Source organism: Eucalyptus grandis, chromosome 2 (genome assembly GCF_016545825.1).
Source record: "Eucalyptus grandis isolate ANBG69807.140 chromosome 2, ASM1654582v1, whole genome shotgun sequence".
NCBI lineage: Eukaryota > Viridiplantae > Streptophyta > Magnoliopsida > Myrtales > Myrtaceae > Eucalyptus > Eucalyptus grandis.
Window position 1 is genome coordinate 35,984,998 of NC_052613.1, and position 18,690 is coordinate 36,003,687.

The window sequence follows — 18,690 nt, forward strand, 5'->3', positions numbered from 1 at the left end:
AGACATAGATGCACTCTCTCTTGATGAATTGCAAAGCTCCTTATTGGTTCATGAACTGAAGATGAACAAAAGTTCAGCAGTAGAGGAGCAAGTGTTGAAGGCTTCTACCAATACTCATTCCAACAATTTCAGAGGAAGGGGTAGAGGTAGAGGTAGAGGAAGGGGAGATCGAAGAAATAGAGATGTTGGTAGGAATTTTAAAGCCAATAATGACCAATTTCAAGGCAAAGGTAGAGGATGGAATCCTAACAAATCTAATGTAGAATGTTTTAAATGTCATAAATTTGGTCATTATGCATCTGAATGTTATATTAGGGCCGCCTCATAATAAAGAAAATGCAGAAAGTTCAAATTTTGTAGAAGAAAATGAAGCAGAAACGTTGTTGATGGCTGTTCAAGATGAAAAGAAGCGCGAGTCAAATATTTGATATGTGGATACAAGTTGCAATAACCACATGAGTGGAAGTAAGTCTTTTTTTTTCTTATCTAAATGAAGATTTTCAATGGACCTAGACTTAGAATCAGGGAGGACGAAGTCAATTTTCTGTAGGTATGCCTTCCCACAAGGGCAAATAACTCTCGTTCAAGCCCTTCAGGGACAGCCTTTTAGCAGAAAATCACTCAGTCCTTTAGTTCAGAGCCTAGACACACCCAAAGATGCTAGGATGGAAACGTTTCTAATCTACCCAAGCTGCATTTCTCGGAGGATCCTACCAGGCTGGAGAAGAAGAGGATTTTAAAAAGCCATAGAGAGGTTTTTCATAAAGCACACACTTTACTTCAGGGGACTCTGCCCAACACATTACACCCTCCTTGCCTTATATAGACAATAAGAGGTCACACACAAGGACCAAGCTCATGAGTCTGGACATAAACAAAGGCACCGGAAACTTCCGGGAGGGAATTATTCGCACACTATGAACAGTAACCATACTGTGAACAGTAACTTCCCTAGCCTAGTGTTACAGTAAAAGTGAACAGTGACTTGCTACAGTGAAAGTGTATGGACTCAGCGGTCTTGTCCATCACGAGCATTGTAGTCATAGTTAGAGTCATCCGAGCTATATACTGTTGCTAGGCAATGTACATCATACTTTTGCTCGAGTGCTTCAAGGTCTTCTGATGATAGAATTTGGTTGAGCTGGCGAGATGTGGAGGCTGAGGCTTCTTCGTGAGCCTTGTGAAAGTGATGGGAAAATGTGATATTAAGATAAGAACCACGAATGGTTTTGTGGAAACAATCTCTAATGTGTTGTATATTCCTAACCTGAAAAGTAACCTATTGAGTATAGGTCAATTACAAGAAAAAGGTTATGTAATCACCATTCAGAAAGGTGCTTGTGAAATTTATGATTCTATTAGAGGTGCTATTGCAGTTGTTCCTATGAGTTTAAATAGATTGTTTTCATTAAATATTGAAAATATTCAATCTTGTTTGATGGCTGAAAAGAAAGATCTCTTATGGCTGTGGCATTTTTGTTATTGTCACTTAAGTTTTGGTGGATTGAAGACCCTCCAATAGAAAAACATGGTGACAGGTCTTCCTCAACTTATTATTCCTTCCCAAGCCTGCAAAGAATGTGTTGTTAGCAAACAACATCGTTCTCAATTTTCAAAAAAGAAGTCATGGATAGTAAATGATGTTTTATTCGAATATTTGCGGTCCTATAAACCCATCTTCTAATGGAGGTAAAAGATAATTAATTACCTTCATTAATGATTTTTCTAGAAAAACTTGGGTTTACTTTTTATAGGAAAAATCAGAAACTTTCTCCACATTTAAAAGCTTCAAAGCTCGTGTGGAAAATGAAGTAGGAAAGACCATTAAGACTTTTTGAATAGATCGTGGTGGTGAATATTGCTCAAAAGAATTTGAAGCTTTTTGTGCAGAGCATGGCATTCGAAGAGAGCTTACTGCTGCATATACACCACAACAAAATTGTGTATCTGAGAGGAAAAATAGAACTACTCTTAATATGGTGAGAAGCTTATTGGTAAGAGGAAGAGTTTCAAAGACTTTCTGGCCAGAAACGATAAATTGGATTATTCATGTTTTGAATAGAAATCCAACTTTTGCTGTTCAAAATATGACACTAGAATAGGCTTGTAGTAAAACCGACCGTAGATCACTTTAGAATCTTTGGATGCATTGCATATGCCCACCTGAATGAGAAAAGGAAGAAACTTGATGACAAGGCTGAAAAATGTGTCTTTCTTAGTGTAAGTGAAGTATAAAAAGTATATAAATTATTCAATCCATTAACAAAGAAGATTCTGACTAGTAGGGATGTTATTTTTTATGAATAGAACACTTGGGATTGGAATAGGTAGCAGCCTACCCAAGTCCTTTATGACAATGATGCTGAACATGAGCAAATTTCAGCACCTTGTATGCCTAATAATTCATCAAATACGACTTCTACAGTTGTTGGAATTCTGCCAATAGGTGCTGAAGTCAATGAAGAAGAAGCTCAATCTCTTCGCCGTGTTAGAAGAAGGCTTGCTTGGATGGAAAATTATGAGGTAACTAGAATAGGAGATTCAATTACTCACTTTGCCTTATTTTCAATTTATGATCCTACAACTTTTGAGAGTGCTATAAAAAAAAATGGAGAAAAGCGATGGATAATGAAATTAATTCCATAGAAAGAAATGATACTTTAGAGTTATCTGATCTTCCGGATGGACAAAAAACCATTGGTGTAAAGTGGGTCTTTAAAACAAAATCGAAAGAAAATGGTGAAGTTGACAAATATAAAGCACGTTTGGTAGCCAAGGGATACAAGTAGCAATATGAGATCGGTTATGCAGAAGTTTTTTCTCCAATTGCGAGACATGACATGATCAGATTGGTGGTTGCATTTGCGGCACAGAATTCTTGGCCTATTTTCCATTTAGTTATCAAATCGGCATTATTGCATGGGTACTTGTAGGTATTTATCGAGCAACCCCCTAGTTATGTTAATATTGGAAATGAGCATAAAGTTTATAGATTGAAGAAAGCTCTTTACGAGCTAAAACAAGCCCATTGGGTTTGGTATAATCGTATTGAAACTTATTTTCTTAAAGTTGGTTTTTCAAAATGTCCTTATGAGCATACGCTTTTTGTCAAGATTGGAGATAAAGAGAAAATACTCATTGTTTGCTTGTATGTTGACGATTTTATATTTACTGGAAGTTGTGATGACATGTTTGAAGAATTTAAGAAATCTATAATGGATGAGTTTGAAATGTCTGATCTTAGTATGATACATTACTTCCTTGGCATAGAAGTGGTACAATCGGATGATAGGATCTTTATTTCTCGAAAGAGATATGTGGGAGAAATTTTGGACAAGTTCAGATGAAGGATTGTAATCCTATAAACACTTTAGTTGAGTTTGGCTTAAAGCTATTCAAAGATTATGAAGGGAGGAAGGCTGATAGCATCTTTACAAACAAATTGTGGGCAGTTTGATGTATCTAACTACAACAAGACCAAACATAATGTATTATGTGAGTTCAATCAGAAGATATATGGAGAATCCTACATAAATGCATTTGTTAGCTGCCAAGAGAATCTTTCGTTACTTGTAAGGAACTAGAGACTTTGGGTTATTTTACAATAAGGGTGAAAAGTTACTGGAAGTTGTGATGACATGTTTGAAGAATTCAATAAATTTATAATGGATGAGTTTGAAATGTCTGATCTTGGTATGATGCATTACTTCGTTAGCATAGAAGTGGTACAATCGGATGATGGGATCTTTATTTCTCAAAAGAAATATGTGGGAGAATTTTTGGATAAGTTTCAGATGAATGATTGTAATCCTTTAAACACTCCAGTTAAGTTTGGTTTAAAGCTATTTAAAGATCATGAAAGGAGGAAGGTTGACAGCACACTTTACAAACAAATTGTAGGCAGTTTGATGTATCTAACCGCAACAAGACCAGACATAATGTATTCTATGAGTTTAATCAGTAGATATATGGAGAATCCTACAGAAATGCATTTGTTAGCTGCCAAGAGAATCCTTCGTTACTTGCAAGGAACTATAGACTTTGGGTTAGTTTACAAGAATGGTGAAAAGTCCAATTTGTTGGGATTGACTGATAGTAACTATGCAGGAGATCAAGATGATAGGAGGAGCACTTCGGGTTATGCTTTTATGTTTGGGACATGTGCTATTTCGTGGTCATCCAAGAAGCAACCAATTGTCACATTGTCAAGTACATAAGCTGAATTTGTTGCTGCAACAGCTAGTACTTGTCAAGCTATTTAGCTAAGGAGAATTCTTGAGGAGCTGCAATTCAAATAACCAGGAGCTACTAAAATTTTTTGTGACAACAACTCAACAATCAAACTCTCCAAGAATCCTGTGCTACATGGAAGAAGCAAGCACATTGATATGAAGTTTTATTTCTTGAGAGATCTTAGCAATGATGAAACAATTGATCTAATCTACTGCAGGAGTGAAGATCAAGTTGTTGATATATTCACCAAGGCCCTCAAGATGAAGTCATTTGTGAAGCTCAAAAGGTTACTAGGTGTTTGCACGTTGAAAACGGTCGAGACTTTAAACTGAATGTTAGTAAACATCAGTTTAAGGGAGGGATTGTTGAAATAATAGTTATTTCTTTTTGCATGTTTTGCTGATTTAGTTCTTCAATTATTGAAGTTAGTCGAGTAAGTTGTCTTAGTTTTTAGGTGTTAATGGAGTAAGTGCTTTATACAGAACATGGATAGTTATGGGTTCTCTTTTAGTGATGTTTTACGTTATGTATTTGTTTATTGTAAAAAGATTTCGTTGTTTTGAATGAAAGAGGAAGTTTCAGCCTCATCTCTCCTCCCTTTTAGCTTTTCTACGTGCACAACCATATATAGTTATATATAGAGTCCCAAATCTGTAGAAACTATCAAATAATAGCATCAAATAATAGCAACAAATATTCTTAAACAAGCGACCTCTTGATTCGGTAATAAAAATGGTTTTAATCGATGGTAAAACATACCCCATGTAATCCAAAATCAAGTCATCGTGCACGTATAAATATTGTAGCCCTGGAATGGAAGCTTTATTTATTTATTTATTTATGCTGATTGTGCACATAATAGAAAGAATAATGATGAGGTGACGGCACCGTTACTCCTTGAGAGTAACGTTGCTCCCTAATCACAAGCTTAGATTAAAAAAATAAATTAAATAAAAAAGAAAATAGAAAAATCCTAAGGAATTGAAAAGAATTTTATTGAAAGCATTATCAACATGAAATATTTCAACATGAAATAATTTACATTTCATGTAGAAAGACCAGTCCAAACATTTTTATTATAAGACAAATAAATTAGAATTTCTATTGACAACATCACTATTTAAAACATTCTTCACACTTGCAGTCATGAAAAAAATTATATTCATCATTTAACAAAATTGAAACAATTACCAAAATTAGCCCTTGAATATTTATTTATACAACTTAAAACTGATAAATCCAACTTGAGCTAAAGTAATCCAAGTCAACTCAAAGATCATTTTGTAACTATCCAAAATTGAAATTTATTTAAAAATGTATAGTATATTGAATTTGTTTGATTAAATTTTTTTGCCTCACTTCACTTTTTTTATATTTTGTATAGCCCAACTTTTTCATCATGCTAGTCAAATTTCAATTTAACACATCTTAACTAGATAAGTATAAATTGTGTCTACATTCAACAACACTATGAGACTGATTGTAGTGTACATAATTTTTCACTTATTCGATAATGTCTTGGAATGTAATTAAATTAGTGAAATACACGTGTGGATTACTAAGATGACTTTCTTTATATCAATAATATGTGAAAATATTGTTGCTAATATACTATGAAGAATTGAGTTTTACATTTAAATAGTTAATCAAAGCTGTTAAAAAAAGTTCACAGGCATAAGTGTATTTTCCTTTCGTTAACTTTTATTGACTATTTGAAAAAAAAAAAAAAACTGTCCAAATTCTGAGAAAATTTTGTCCACATTCTTTCTGAAATTTGTGTGGTTGAAAAGGCACCGTTGTTCATGGAGAATAACTGTGCTGTCAGCCCAGCAACGTCCTAATATAAATTGTAGCTCAAAGAGTATGTATTCCATATGTAGCTTTGGCATTCATTTTACTAAAAAAAGTAATACAGGATAAAATTATGCAATATTAATGAACGAAATAATTTTAAAAAATCTCTCCACCCTACATAAAAACATCTCCATGCACCATAGTAGAGGATAAAGAGGTTGTCTTGTTCATCCACTTTGTCCCTTTATGCAAATCATCTCTACTTCCTCAATTCTTATAATAGCTCGATGGGCAAAAATTTATTTATATATGGAATGAGGAAAAGCAAAACAGATTTGAATGCAAAAAAGGACGAAGGAGGGAGAGCCTCGACAAGCAATCAATGGAGAAAGAAACACCAGGACCTTTTTACAGGAATACGTAATTATCAACGGCCGAGATTTAATACCAGTCATCCAGCAATTTAGAACCTTAATAAAGACCCAAACATGAGGAAGAAAGAGGAGATGGGTAGGGACCATGGAACTCTGTAGCCTAACCTTCGTTAATGCCTTAACTAAACAGCTTCTTGTCTGCCGTGATGAGGTTTTGGATGATGAGGTTTTAGTCTTAAACCAGCTTCTTGTCTGCCATTATTAGGAGAAGGAACATAAAGAACAACAATAGAGATGGATGGGCATTACGTAACATTTATGCACACTATAACACTAGGACATGTAAGTTTATATTAAATTCCACCTATCTGAACGGCAGGTGGGCATATTGAAGTTAGGTTGCTCCTCTTTAAATGGGATAAAACAATAAACATGTATATTTTTTGACCAAGGAAGCTTTGCTATGATCTAATCTATGATATAATCATTGTTTTTTTTTTTTTTTTTTTTTTTTTGTGACTGAGGATCCGTTGGAACTTTCCCTTGTCGGCTTATGCCGATTTGAGTTCTCACGGGCCTCGCGGTGGAGGCCCAATAGTGACTATACTTCGGGGGAAACTGGTTTAGCAACCCGCCGCCGGGGCTCCCTACTTTAATCGCTAACAACGTAGGGTTTCGAACCCTTAACCTCGTTCGCTGGAGGAGAGATCTCAACCAACTGCGCTGTCCATGGGTGGGTTATGATATAATCATTGGTGCTTGGTAAAAAGGGGAAAAAAACAAATTGAAGCTTGAAGGTTTGCAATTCAATTTGATCCATAACCACCTGGTTTTCTTGTCCATCTAATATAATCTGATTATATATTCTTGGTAGAGCATATCTAGGTGATAATGACAGAATTGAAGAGAAACTGACAATTAAAAAAAAAATTATCATCATTTAAAAATAAATTTTTTTATAGAGTGTTTTTGGACACTCATTGAGCAATCCACGACGAAAATTTTGCAGCTTTCAATGTATGGGCCCGTGTTGCGCAGAATAGTAGTTGGGACCCATATGATCAGTGTTTAATGATGATACATTTACATAGATTAAGTTTACATAACAACTGCTCCACGATTTGATAACGGGATCGGGTTCATGTGACTACATCAACGAAACCATGATGCCATATGAGCTATGTGATGTATGGTGATGGCGGATGGGTGCATTTGTGAATTGTGTGATGGGAGTGGTGAGAGAGAACTGATGAACAACAATAAAGTAGAAGTTTCGGGGTTGGGTTGGATACGGGCCTACTTCTTTACATTATGAACTTTTGGTGGGTCTAAGGATAAGTGCCGTAGAAACCTTAAAACTTGTTACGAAAAAGCAATTAAGTTTTAAAATTTGCAAAATATGTAATTAAGTCCTAAAACTGGTCAAGATATTTCAATCAAATCTTAAACTCAACGTCTTCAAATTTCCTAATGGAATTTTTTTAAACTATTCGCCATGTAAGAGAGAGAAACGATTAAAAAAAGTCACGTTTGCACCACGTCGGCTTTTTCCGTTAGAAAATTTGACAGTGTCGATTTTAGGACTCGATTGAAATATTTTGACAAATTTTAGGACTTTATTGTACTTTTTGCAGGTTTTAGAACTTAATTATATTTTCTTGACACGTTTTAGGACTTCTCTAGCACTTATTTCTGGCTTTAATGATTCCAAAACTTTGGTCCCATTTCCGACCAACTTGCTTCAGAGAAATTGAGGCAACATAAATGAAATTAAATCAAATAAGACGCGATGAAATGCAATGGCAGCTTCTTCCGATAAAGAAAGAGCACTTTACTGCTTAATAAGTCCATTGATTCGCTCTATCATTTGATGTTGTTGTCCTAGACGGAAGAACGTCTATTTCCTCTCCGCTCTATACACTTCGTGTCAACCCTTCAGGACACTCTTGCTAAGTCCTCTGCTGCTCACAAACCAAGCCATGCCCATCGCGGAGCTCTTTCTTTGTGCCTTTCTTCAGGTGTTGTTCGATAGGTTGACCTCTGTCGAGCTTCTCAACTTTGCCCGGCGCGAGGGGATTGATACGCGGTTGAAGGACTGGGAGCAGATGCTGAAGAGTATCCAAAAGGTGCTGGATGATGCAGAAGATAAGCAACTCACCGATCAAGCCTGGGTGAAGTTGTGGCTAGAAGATCTTAGAAACTTGGCCTACGACATTGAAGACTTGCTTGATGAGTTCGTCATAGAATCCGTTGAAAGCAAGTCCAAGACAGGACCCAGCACTAGCAAGGCACATTCCCTTCTTCCCAGTTGTTGCTTCAAATTGATCCCGAGAGAATTCACGTTCAACCACGAAATGAGATCCAAGATAGAAGAGATGGATGCCACATTACGGGAGATCACGAAGAGAAAAGATAATCTGAGCCCCATAGAGAATAACGGGAAGCAATCAACAAACCACTTACCAGGTAAGCCAATTCCAACAACACATTTGACTGAAAATTGTTTTGTTGGGAGGGAGGATAAAATAATGGAGATTCTCAAATTGCTAACCGGAGAAGAAGACGATAGACCATGTATGGATATAAAAGTAATTCCCATAGTAGGGATGCCGGGTCTTGGGAAGACGGCTTTGGCTCAGCAAGTCTTCAATGATGCTGGAGTCACCAGCTATTTTGATGCAAAGGCATGGGTTTGTGTTTCCGATGATTTTAACACGCTTGCTATTACAAAGAGTATCCTACAAAAATAAGTTGCTCTTTGTCTTGTGACAATAAGGACCTAGATTGGCTTCAGGATGAGCTCAAACGAAACCTTTCAGGGAAGAAATTTCTTGTTGTTTTGGACGATGTTTGGAATGAGAGCTATAAAAAATGGACTGACTTCTTGAAACCTTTTCAATCGGGTGTGAAGGGAAGCAAAATCATCATCACGACCCGTAACTTCCTAGTTGCTAAAATAGCCGGTGCTAGACCCTATACCCTTGAAGAGTTGTCACAAGATGCTTGCGTGACTCGTTTGCTTTTCATGCTTTTGGAGTCGGAAATTTTGATGATTATCCTTATCTTAAAGAATTAGGTCTCCAAATAGTGAAAAAATGCAAAGGATTGCCATTAGTTGTGAAGACATTGGCTGGATTGCTACGCACTAAAGTTAGTTCCCATGAATGGCAAGCTATATTGGACAGCAAGATTTGGGATCTACCGGAAAAAAGAAATGACGTCCTTCCGGCTTTAAAACTTAGCTACCTTGATCTTCCTTCCAATCTGAGGAGATGTTTTGCTTACTCGTGCTATATTTCCCAAAGACTATGAAATTCAGCGGGACAAGTTGATTCACTGGTGGATTGCAGACGGCTTCGTGAATGAAAAGAAAGCAAAGAATCAATGGAATGTAGGTTTGAATTATTTCAATGAGCTAGTAAATAGATCGTTATTTCAAAAGTCGAGTAGCAATGAATCACGATTCCTAATGCATGATCTTGTGAATGACTTGGCAAAGCTAGTTGCAGGTGCACCCCATTATTGTTCAGAGGAATTTGAGTTTGATGTATCTTTAGTTCGACATGCCTCATTCCTTCCGAGTGATAACATTGTGCCAGAACGACTCAAGATATATCGTCGGATGCAAAAAATTAGGAGCTTTATATCGTTAAATAAGACATATCATTTTTCCCGTGTGTCCCAGAAAGTACTATGTGACTTGTTGTCTGAATTCAAGTACTTGAGGGTGCTTTCATTGAATTACTATGTCATCAACGAGGTACCGGATTGCATAGGCAAATTGAGGCACCTAAGGCACCTTAATCTGTCACATACTCATATTAGATTGCTTCCAAAGTCAATTGTTGCATTGCACAACCTAGAAGCTTTGATGTTACAAGGCTGTGAATACCTCATTGAATTACCTGAAGGTATGGAAAAATTGATCAATCTAAGATTTCTTGACATTACCAACACAAGAAGCCTAGAAAATATGCCATTGTATGTAGGTAATTTGGTGGGTCTTGAGATGTTGTCGAAGTTTATAGTGGGAATAGGAAATGGGTCGAGGTTGAAGGAGTTAAAAAACCTGGAGAACCTTAGAGGGGAATTGTGCATCTCTGATTTGCATAAGGTTCAAGAAGTCGAGGATGCCAATGATGCCAATTTACGCGTGAAGAAGGGAATATGCCGGTTGACCATGCAATGGAGTATAGATTTTGAAATTTCCCGAAATATAGATCTTGAAGGACAGGTCCTTAACTCTCTTTGCCCTCACCAAAACCTTGAAGATCTCACAATATCCTATTATGGTGGCCTAGAATTCCCGTCATGGTTAGCAAGTCCCTCATATGTTAACCTTGTGTGTTTACATTTACATGGGTGTTAGAGGGTCAAAGCATTACCATTGCTTGGGCACCTACCTTCACTAGAAGAACTGTACATCGAAGGTTTAAATTCAATATGCACGGTAGGGTCTGAATTTCATGGAAGTAACAATCCTTTTCCATCCTTATTAACTTTGGAATTCAAGGGCATGCTGATATGGGAGGACTGGTCTCATTGCATCGACACTGAAGAAGTTGGAGTTGTATTCCCCCGTCTTGACCATCTCGTCATTCAGGATTGCCCTAAGTTGAAAGCCTTGCCATCTTTCATTAGCCTTCCATCTCTTAATGAATTAGAATTCCAAGGTTGTAATGAGGGGGTGCTGCAAAGTTTGGTAAGCTCAGCATCTCTAACTGCTCTAACCATAAATGATGTTGTTGAACTGACTTGCTTAAATCATGGACTCACAAGCTCCTTGATCAAACTAGAGAAGTTGGAGATTAGAGGGTGTACGAAGTTAAGATATTTGTGGCAAGAAGGAGATGCAATTCAGACTCTTCGTTGTTTGAAGAGCTTAGTTGTACACAGTTGTCCAAAATTCATATATTTTGTGGCTGAAGAAGGAGATATAGAGCTGCCTAGCAATCTCGAGACTATCGAATTGATGAAATGCGTCAATTTAGAGAAGCTTCCAAGCACAATGCACACTCTCTCCTCTCTTAGAGACTTGACGGTCTATGGCTGTCCAAAACTCGTATCTTTCCCAGAAACAGGTATACCTACATCAATGATATCATTAGATATCATGGACTGCAAGATGTTGCGATCTTTACCTAGAGGATTTTTACCCACAACTCTCAAGAGACTTGACATTTGTGACTGCGGGGGGTTGGAGTCGCTCACGGAGATAAATCTAGATCCTCTTCAGTCTCTTCAAGAGATTCAAATTGTGTGTTGCGAGAATTTGAGAAGCTTACCCCAAGGTCTGCACACGCTGTCTCAGCTCACTTCCTTGGTGTTGTCTGGCTGTCCTGCTCTGGAGGTAGAGTGCTTCCCTCCTCTTCCTCCCAGTATCTTGGAATTTTTTCTGTACAGCTGTCCGAAGATAAAATCGTTACCTAATCAATTGTATCGGCTCACATGTCTCCGAAAGCTGTCAATTTGGAGGTGTGAGAGATTCACGCGCTTCCCCGACGGAGGATTGCCGCCCCAGCTATGGGAACTTGAGGTGACTCAATGTGAGAATATGAAGCAACCGGTGAGGGAGTGGCTCACCCCTCTCACCTCCCTTGGAAGGCTAAATATCGATGGTAGTGCGGGAGGAGTGGGAGAGGAGGAGGATCTTGTGCTTCCGCTCCCTTCCTCTCTGCTCCATCTCTCTATCCATGATATGGGGAAAGTGGAAAGACTGTCCAGCAGTCTCCCTCCCTCTCTACAAAACTTATGGATCCAGTGTTGCCTGAAGCTGAGGGAGTTGCCCCAGGATAGCCTCCCTCCCTCCCTTGAAGAACTCCTTTTATACAATTGCCCAATTCTGGAGAAGCGGTGCAAGAAAGGGACCGGCTGCTATTGGCCCCTCATTTGCGAAATCCCACAAATTACATTAGGCGTGTATATAGGCTGAGGCCTGGCTCTTTCATCATCCGTGTCCTTCCCCTGTTGTTGTGTGCACCTCCATCGCCACCGCTGCTTCGGCTCTCCACTCCGTCGTCGTCCTCACCTCTATCTCCATCTCATGAATATATTCCAATTAAAACGGGGTAATCGATCTTTCTGATCACTACTCTTCAATACTCGTAGTCACTTCTCTTCTCAGATTTGGCATCACTTGCCCACTCTCCTTTTTCAACTGCTTCATCACATGTTTTCATCGCTCCAGCCAAAATTTAGATTTCTCAGCTGCTTTTTTTTTTTTTTTGGCATTCTGAGCAGTTCTCCGCACTCCTGCGATTCTTTCGTTCTCGCTGTGCTCCGCCTCATTCTCCAAGATTCTCTAAATCTTGCTCGCCTTTCAAGTTACATTGGAATTCCCATCGGTGAAGTTTGCCAATACCATGCCTAGAAGAAGATGCTGCTGAAGGTGGGGACCCTGAGATGTGAGATTGCTTCTCATTGTAGAGACGAAGAGGGGAGATGCCAACTGCAGGCTCAGCTGTCATTAGCATCTTTGACCTTTTTGTGGGAACTCTTTCCCATGATGGTTCTCAAATTACTCGCTAGGGATAGAGGTATGTATATATGTTCTCTTTCCCTGTTTATTAAGTATCTGTTCTCCCCTGATATTCAATCCATTGGACATAATTTATATGATAAATAAGTAGCAAAAGACAAGTTTTGAAAATGTTTGAAAGTTGCGTGGCATCGAAAAAGCGTAGCTCATAACTTCAGATGGATAGAGCAAGTTCATGTCATGTTAATGGCAGTTAGGTGCTTTAAATCCTCTTTCCTGCTTTAGTTTGGAAACTTCATTTGAACACATTTACAATGTTCTGGAATGTGCCTGAATACTCTGATTCCGATATGTGAATATTACTTTTGCAGCATTCACCAGAAGTGGAAGGAAGTCGGTATTAACTCTCTGTTTGCATATAACAATGCAAAGTACTTATTCCCACAGAAGCAATCTTCTCATTTTTGAGCATACTGCGACGCATGTTGGAATCTATGGGGGAAATGGATTTTATTGTGGCTCAACCCTCTCTTCCATCATTTTACTCACCATCCGGGATTAAGGAATGGTTTAGTTGGTTTGAGTATAGACACAAATGAAGGCATCTTGTGGACTAGGTAGCACTCAATGAAATCTTTGCCCATTGTTCATTTTGATAAATATTCCTATTCTGCTTTATGGAATCAAAAAAGCATTGCCCTGGAGTCGCTGGTTGGCAAAGTTTAAAGGGTGAGTAAATTTGCTATTTCTTTTGACTGGCTGTTTAAAAAAGCTGCTTAAAAGGTGGGTAATGATCATGGGTTATAATCAGAATCTAAAAAGAATTTCTTCTGAACGATTTAGCATATTGTTTGCATATCCAACAAATTATCCACGTTCTACTTGTTCATTTCTAGCATTTTATCAAAACACACGTCAATGATTTATAATTTCTCAAATGTTATGTCGTTTGTTATCATTTCCCTAGTTATCTCATTGATGTGATTACATCCACCTTCTGTCGTGCATGTGTAAGGGATCAGTTCTATGCAAGGGGAATGTTAAGTTATACTTTTTATAAGCATTGATTGGCAAGTTTTCTAACAACTTAAGCTTTTAAAATGTGTACTTGTCTAACATGCAGCGATCAAATCTAACGACATGACCAATCAGCCAACCCTATGTTCCTGTTTGGTCTTTTCTTCTAGTAATTGTGGAAGACTTTCTGATAGGGATTATAAGCTTAAAAAAATCATTGAATTACAACAAGATTTAAAGCTTGGACAATTAAAAGCCCCTCATATGCCAGCGAACTTCAGCTTATTAAATCTGTTATTCGTAGTGTGGTTAAGTATTAACGTCAACTCCTTTTGTTGCCCAAGAAAGATTTTGAAATGGTTGGAAAAAGTGTAGAGCTTTTCTTTGGAAGGGAGATCCTTATACTAAAGAGGGAGGAGATGTCAGATGGGACACCGTCTGTCCTCCTAAGAAGTTTTGAGGCCTTGGCATTCAAAGACTGGATTTGTGAAATCTTGCTTGTATTTTAAAGTGTTTGTGGAGTATTTTGTTGAGGTGAGGTCTCTATGTTTTTCCTGGCTCTATTGCTATTATCTTGACCATAAACCAGATGCTACTTATGCTTTGAAGAAGTTATTAAGAGTCGAGAATTTTTTGAAACCCCACATTAGATATATAGTCAGTAATGGAGATAATATTTTTCTTAATTTGATTTGTGACACCATACCAAGATCTTGCCAGAATCATTTCTCAAGGAGAATTATTTGTGAATCTTCTCTTCCTCCACAGGCGAAAGTATCTACTGTAATTTATAATGTTACTTAAGAAGGGTGTTTTTAATTTTTGCAGATAGCAACTGGGCAAAACTAGGGGCTGTGAAAAATGCCCCTTCCATCATCGTCTCCTGTCTCCTTCTCCTTTGTTGTTTGCAGTTTAATCACCTATGCTTCATCTCTCCGCTCCATCGTCCTCAATTCCGTCACTGTCTCCATCTCATGAAGATGTCATTAAAATCAGGTATCAATCTTGCCATTTACTACTCCTCCTACTCTCTACTCTTCTACTCCTAGTCACTCTCTTCTCAGATTTGGCATCAGTTCCCCTATTTATTGAAACGCTTCACATCATTTCTTTGATCCAGCAAAAATGAAATAAAAATCTGGGATGTTATTAACGGACCGTTGCACTTAAATTTGGATTTTCAGCTTATTTATGCATTCTATCAGTTTTCTGCACTCATCCAATTCTTTTGTCATCACTGTGCTCTGTCTCATTCTCCAAGATTCTCTAAATCTTGCTTACCTTTCAGATTACATTGGAATTCCATTGATGAATTGTGTTGGTAAGACCCAGTGACCTATAGAAAGGTCTATATACCCTTCCTTCACCATCGCTTCACTGGTATTAAGTCTAGGAGGAGAAGATGCTGAAGGGGACCCTGGATGTGAGATTGCTCCTCATTGTAGAGACACAGGGACATGCCACTGCGGGCTCTGTTCTTAAGATCTAACTTTTGTGGAAACTTTTCCACGATTAGTTGGTTCTCAAATTACTCATGGAGATAGGTATGTATATATGTTTCCTTTCCCCATTCAATGTCTTTTTTGCCCTGACGTTAGATGAATCTAAAGTCTAGACATAATTTATATGATAAGTTAATAGCAAAGACAAATTTGAAAATGTTTAAAAATTGCATCTCCTTGAAAAAGTGTAGCTCAGAACTTTGGATGGATAGAGCAAGTACATTGTCATGTTAATGGCAGTTAGGTGCTTTAAATCTTCTTTCCTGTTTTAGTCTGAAAGCTCCATTTGAACACATTTACTAAGTTGTGGAATGTACCTGACTCGTTTCTTTTATATCTCTGATTCTGATTTGTGGAAATTACTTTTGCAGCATTCACCAGAAGTGGAAGCAACTTAGTATTAACTTTGTGTCTGCATTTACCGATACAAATTACTTATTCCCCCACATGCAATCTTCTCATTTCTAAGCATACTGTGGTGCACATCGAAATCTATGGGGTACAGATTTATTCCGCCTCAACCCTTCCATTCCGGCATTTTACACAGCTTCCAAGATTAAGGAGTGGTTTAGTCGGTTTGAGTACAGACACAAGTGAAGGCATTTTGTGTCCTGGATAGCACTCGAGGATATCTTTGTCCATTGTTCATTCTGATAATTATTTATTTTCTGCTTCATGGAATCAGAGATGCATAGCCTTGTAGTCACAGGTTGGCAAAGTTTAGAGGGTGGCTAGATTTGTTTCTACTATTTCTTTTCACAGGCTGTTTGAAAGACATGGCTAATGATCATGGGGTATAATCAAAATCTGGAAAGAATCTCTTCTGAAGGATTAGCAAATTGTCTGCATTCTACTTGTTCATTTCTAGCATTATATCAAAGCATGTCAATGGTTTAAAATTTCTCATCTTTTTTGTTTTTTGTTATCATTCCCAGCTATCTCATTGACGTGATTACATCCACATTCTGTTGTGTGTCTTAAGGGATTGGTTCTATGCAAGAGGACTGTTGAGTTATACATTATATGTACATTTTTTTGGTCAAATGCGTTATATATGCATTGCTTAGTACGACGTTGCTTAACAGCTTACGATGTTTTTAAAAAGGAATTTGTCTAACATGCAGCAATAAAATCAAACAGCTTGGCCAATCGTATGTTCTTGTTTGGTTCTTTCTTCCTGTAATTGTGGATTGTCTGGAAGACTTTCAGACAAGGATTGTAAGCCTCTATAAAATCATTGAATTACAAATAGATTTCAAGCTTGGACCGTTAAAAGCCGCTCAAATGCCGCGAACTTCAACTTATTGTTTCTGTCATTCAAAGTCTATTAGGCGCGTTTGGTGACGATTCTGTTCCCGGGAGCTGATTCTAACTAGAACCGATTCTTTTTTATTTTGTTCCCGAGAACTGATTTTGAGTAAAAAAGCGCGTTTGGTAACTGTCCAAAAATTCTGATTCTAGAATAGAATTGTGTTTGATACCGTGTTCATTAATTCTGTTCCAAATCAATTTCTTTTAATTTTTAAATAATTTTTTTTTTACTTTTTTTTCATTTATTTCTTTCTTTTTCTTTTTTTTTCCTTTTTCTTTTCTTTTTCTCATCATCATCTTCTTCTTCTTCTTCTTCCGGCCGGCGACCTCACCGGAGCGTGCCGACCTCGGCGAGGCCGGCCTTCATCACCCGAGCCTCACGAGATAGCCTAGGCGAGGCTCGCCCTGCCCGTCGGTGGCCGCCGGCCTCGTCGGGGTTGGACGAGGCCTCGCCAGCCACCGGTGGGGTGGGCGAGCCTCGCCTGGCCACCGATGGGGCTGGGCGTCGCGAGGCTTGCCTAGCCCTTGCCCAGCCCGGCGAGGCCCGGCCGGGCCACCTGGCGAGGCTCGGCCTCGCTGATCTAGGAGGCCGAGCCTTGCCGGGTGGCTGGGCTTGCCGGCAAGCTCGTCGACCTCGTTGTGGTCTAGCGAGCCTCTCCGAGCTCGCTGCACCAGCGCCGGCGGCCGACAGTGGCGGTGGACGGCGGCGGACGGCGGCACGGCAGCGAGCGGTGGTGACAGCGGTTGCAAGATGGCCGAAGGGAAGAAGAAAATTTCTTGATTTTGATTCTCAAATTCGTTCCCGGAACAAGAATCAACTTTTTTTTTGTTCTTGATTCTATTCCCAATCTGTTCCCGGGAACAAATTTGTTCCCGCGAACAAAAATTTTACCAAACGCGATTCGGCCGAAATCGATTCCGGAACAAAGAATGAAAATTTGGCCCCGTTTGGATGGTTACCAAAGGGCCTTAGTGTCCACTCTTTTTGTTTCCCAAGAAAGTTTTTGAAATGGTCGAGCGAAAGTGTAGAGCTTTCCTTTGGAATGGAGATCCTTATGCCAAAGAGGGAGCAAAAGCTAGATGGAACACTTTCTGTCCTAAGCAGTTTGGAGGACTTGGCATTTGAAGATCGGATTTGTGAAATCAATTTGTAGTTTAAATTGTCTGTGGAGTATTTTGTTGAGTTGTGGTCTGTAAGTGTTTTGTCTGGCTCTCTAGCTATCATCTTGACTGTAAACCAGATGCTACTTATGCTTGGAAGAGTTAATTAAAAGTCAGGAACAATTTGAAATCCCACATTATACAAATAGTGGATAATGGAGATAATATTTCTCTTTGGTATGAATTCTGGCACTATGCCGGAATCATTCTCGATGAGAATAATTTATGAATCTTCTCTTCTCTTCTCTGCAGGCCAAAGGATCGGCTGCAATACGTAACTCTCATTGGAAATGCCTGCTGCTAGGTCTGAAGGGTTGGTTCCCATACAAGCTGCAATTTGTGGCGTGTTTTTCCTAGTTCCTCAGCTGCAAATAAAGTTGTTTTTTGCACAGCTTGTTCAAATAGTTGCCTTAACTATTTTGTTGCATGGGATATTGTCAGAAACAAGGATGCTGATGTTGGCTGGGACAAACTTGGGTTTGGGTGGTTGTTCCCTAATGTGCCAAGATTTGGCTTTTTTTTGGGTTAGTAATACATGATAAACTTCCCGCTGTTGAGAGGATTAACAGTTGGTCTGTTGGGAGTACTACAACTTCTCATGTTTAGCTGCTTAGATGATTAATACCATGCACATTTTCCAAAGTAAGCACAACATCAGTTGACACAGCAATCGCACACATGTACAGCGAACAACAAATGCATGTTCAAGCGCACATAGACAACGAGCAACACGGTATGCCTATACATCCAAATTTGTACGCATTTCAATTGATTATATACAGGAAACCCAGTAAGTAACAACCGGCGCATCTTCAATTGC

At 38.6% G+C, this 18,690-nt stretch overlaps 1 protein-coding gene and 1 long non-coding RNA gene across 2 annotated transcripts; both read left to right on the forward strand.

The window, feature by feature from the left end:
• The first annotated feature begins 8,380 nt into the window (after nt 1-8,380).
• On the forward strand, nt 8,381-12,333 carry LOC104434975 (disease resistance protein RGA2-like). Its single transcript, XM_039307047.1, has 5 exons — nt 8,381-8,867; nt 9,006-9,091; nt 10,087-10,312; nt 10,391-10,635; nt 10,771-12,333. Exons 1-5 carry the CDS (start codon nt 8,381-8,383, stop codon nt 12,331-12,333), a joined length of 2,607 nt encoding a protein of 868 aa, XP_039162981.1.
• A 2,422-nt stretch (nt 12,334-14,755) lies between these two features.
• Nucleotides 14,756-18,212, forward strand: LOC104432497. Its single transcript, XR_005548285.1, has 4 exons — nt 14,756-14,892; nt 15,185-15,440; nt 15,770-16,125; nt 17,739-18,212. It is a non-coding gene; the product is annotated as an uncharacterized LOC104432497 (long non-coding RNA).
• Nucleotides 18,213-18,690: the final 478 nt, after the last annotated feature.

Bases quoted from the DNA above. Each gene is read 5' to 3' on its own strand.
- LOC104434975 (XM_039307047.1), top strand. From the start codon at position 8,381: ATGCCCATCGCGGAGCTCTTTCTTTGTGCCTTTCTTCAGGTGTTGTTC. The intron at 8,868-9,005 runs GTAAGCCAATTC...TTCCCATAGTAG, and splicing joins ATCAACAAACCACTTACCAG to GGATGCCGGGTCTTGGGAAG. The intron at 9,092-10,086 runs GTTTGTGTTTCC...CGTGTGTCCCAG, and splicing joins ATTTTGATGCAAAGGCATGG to AAAGTACTATGTGACTTGTT.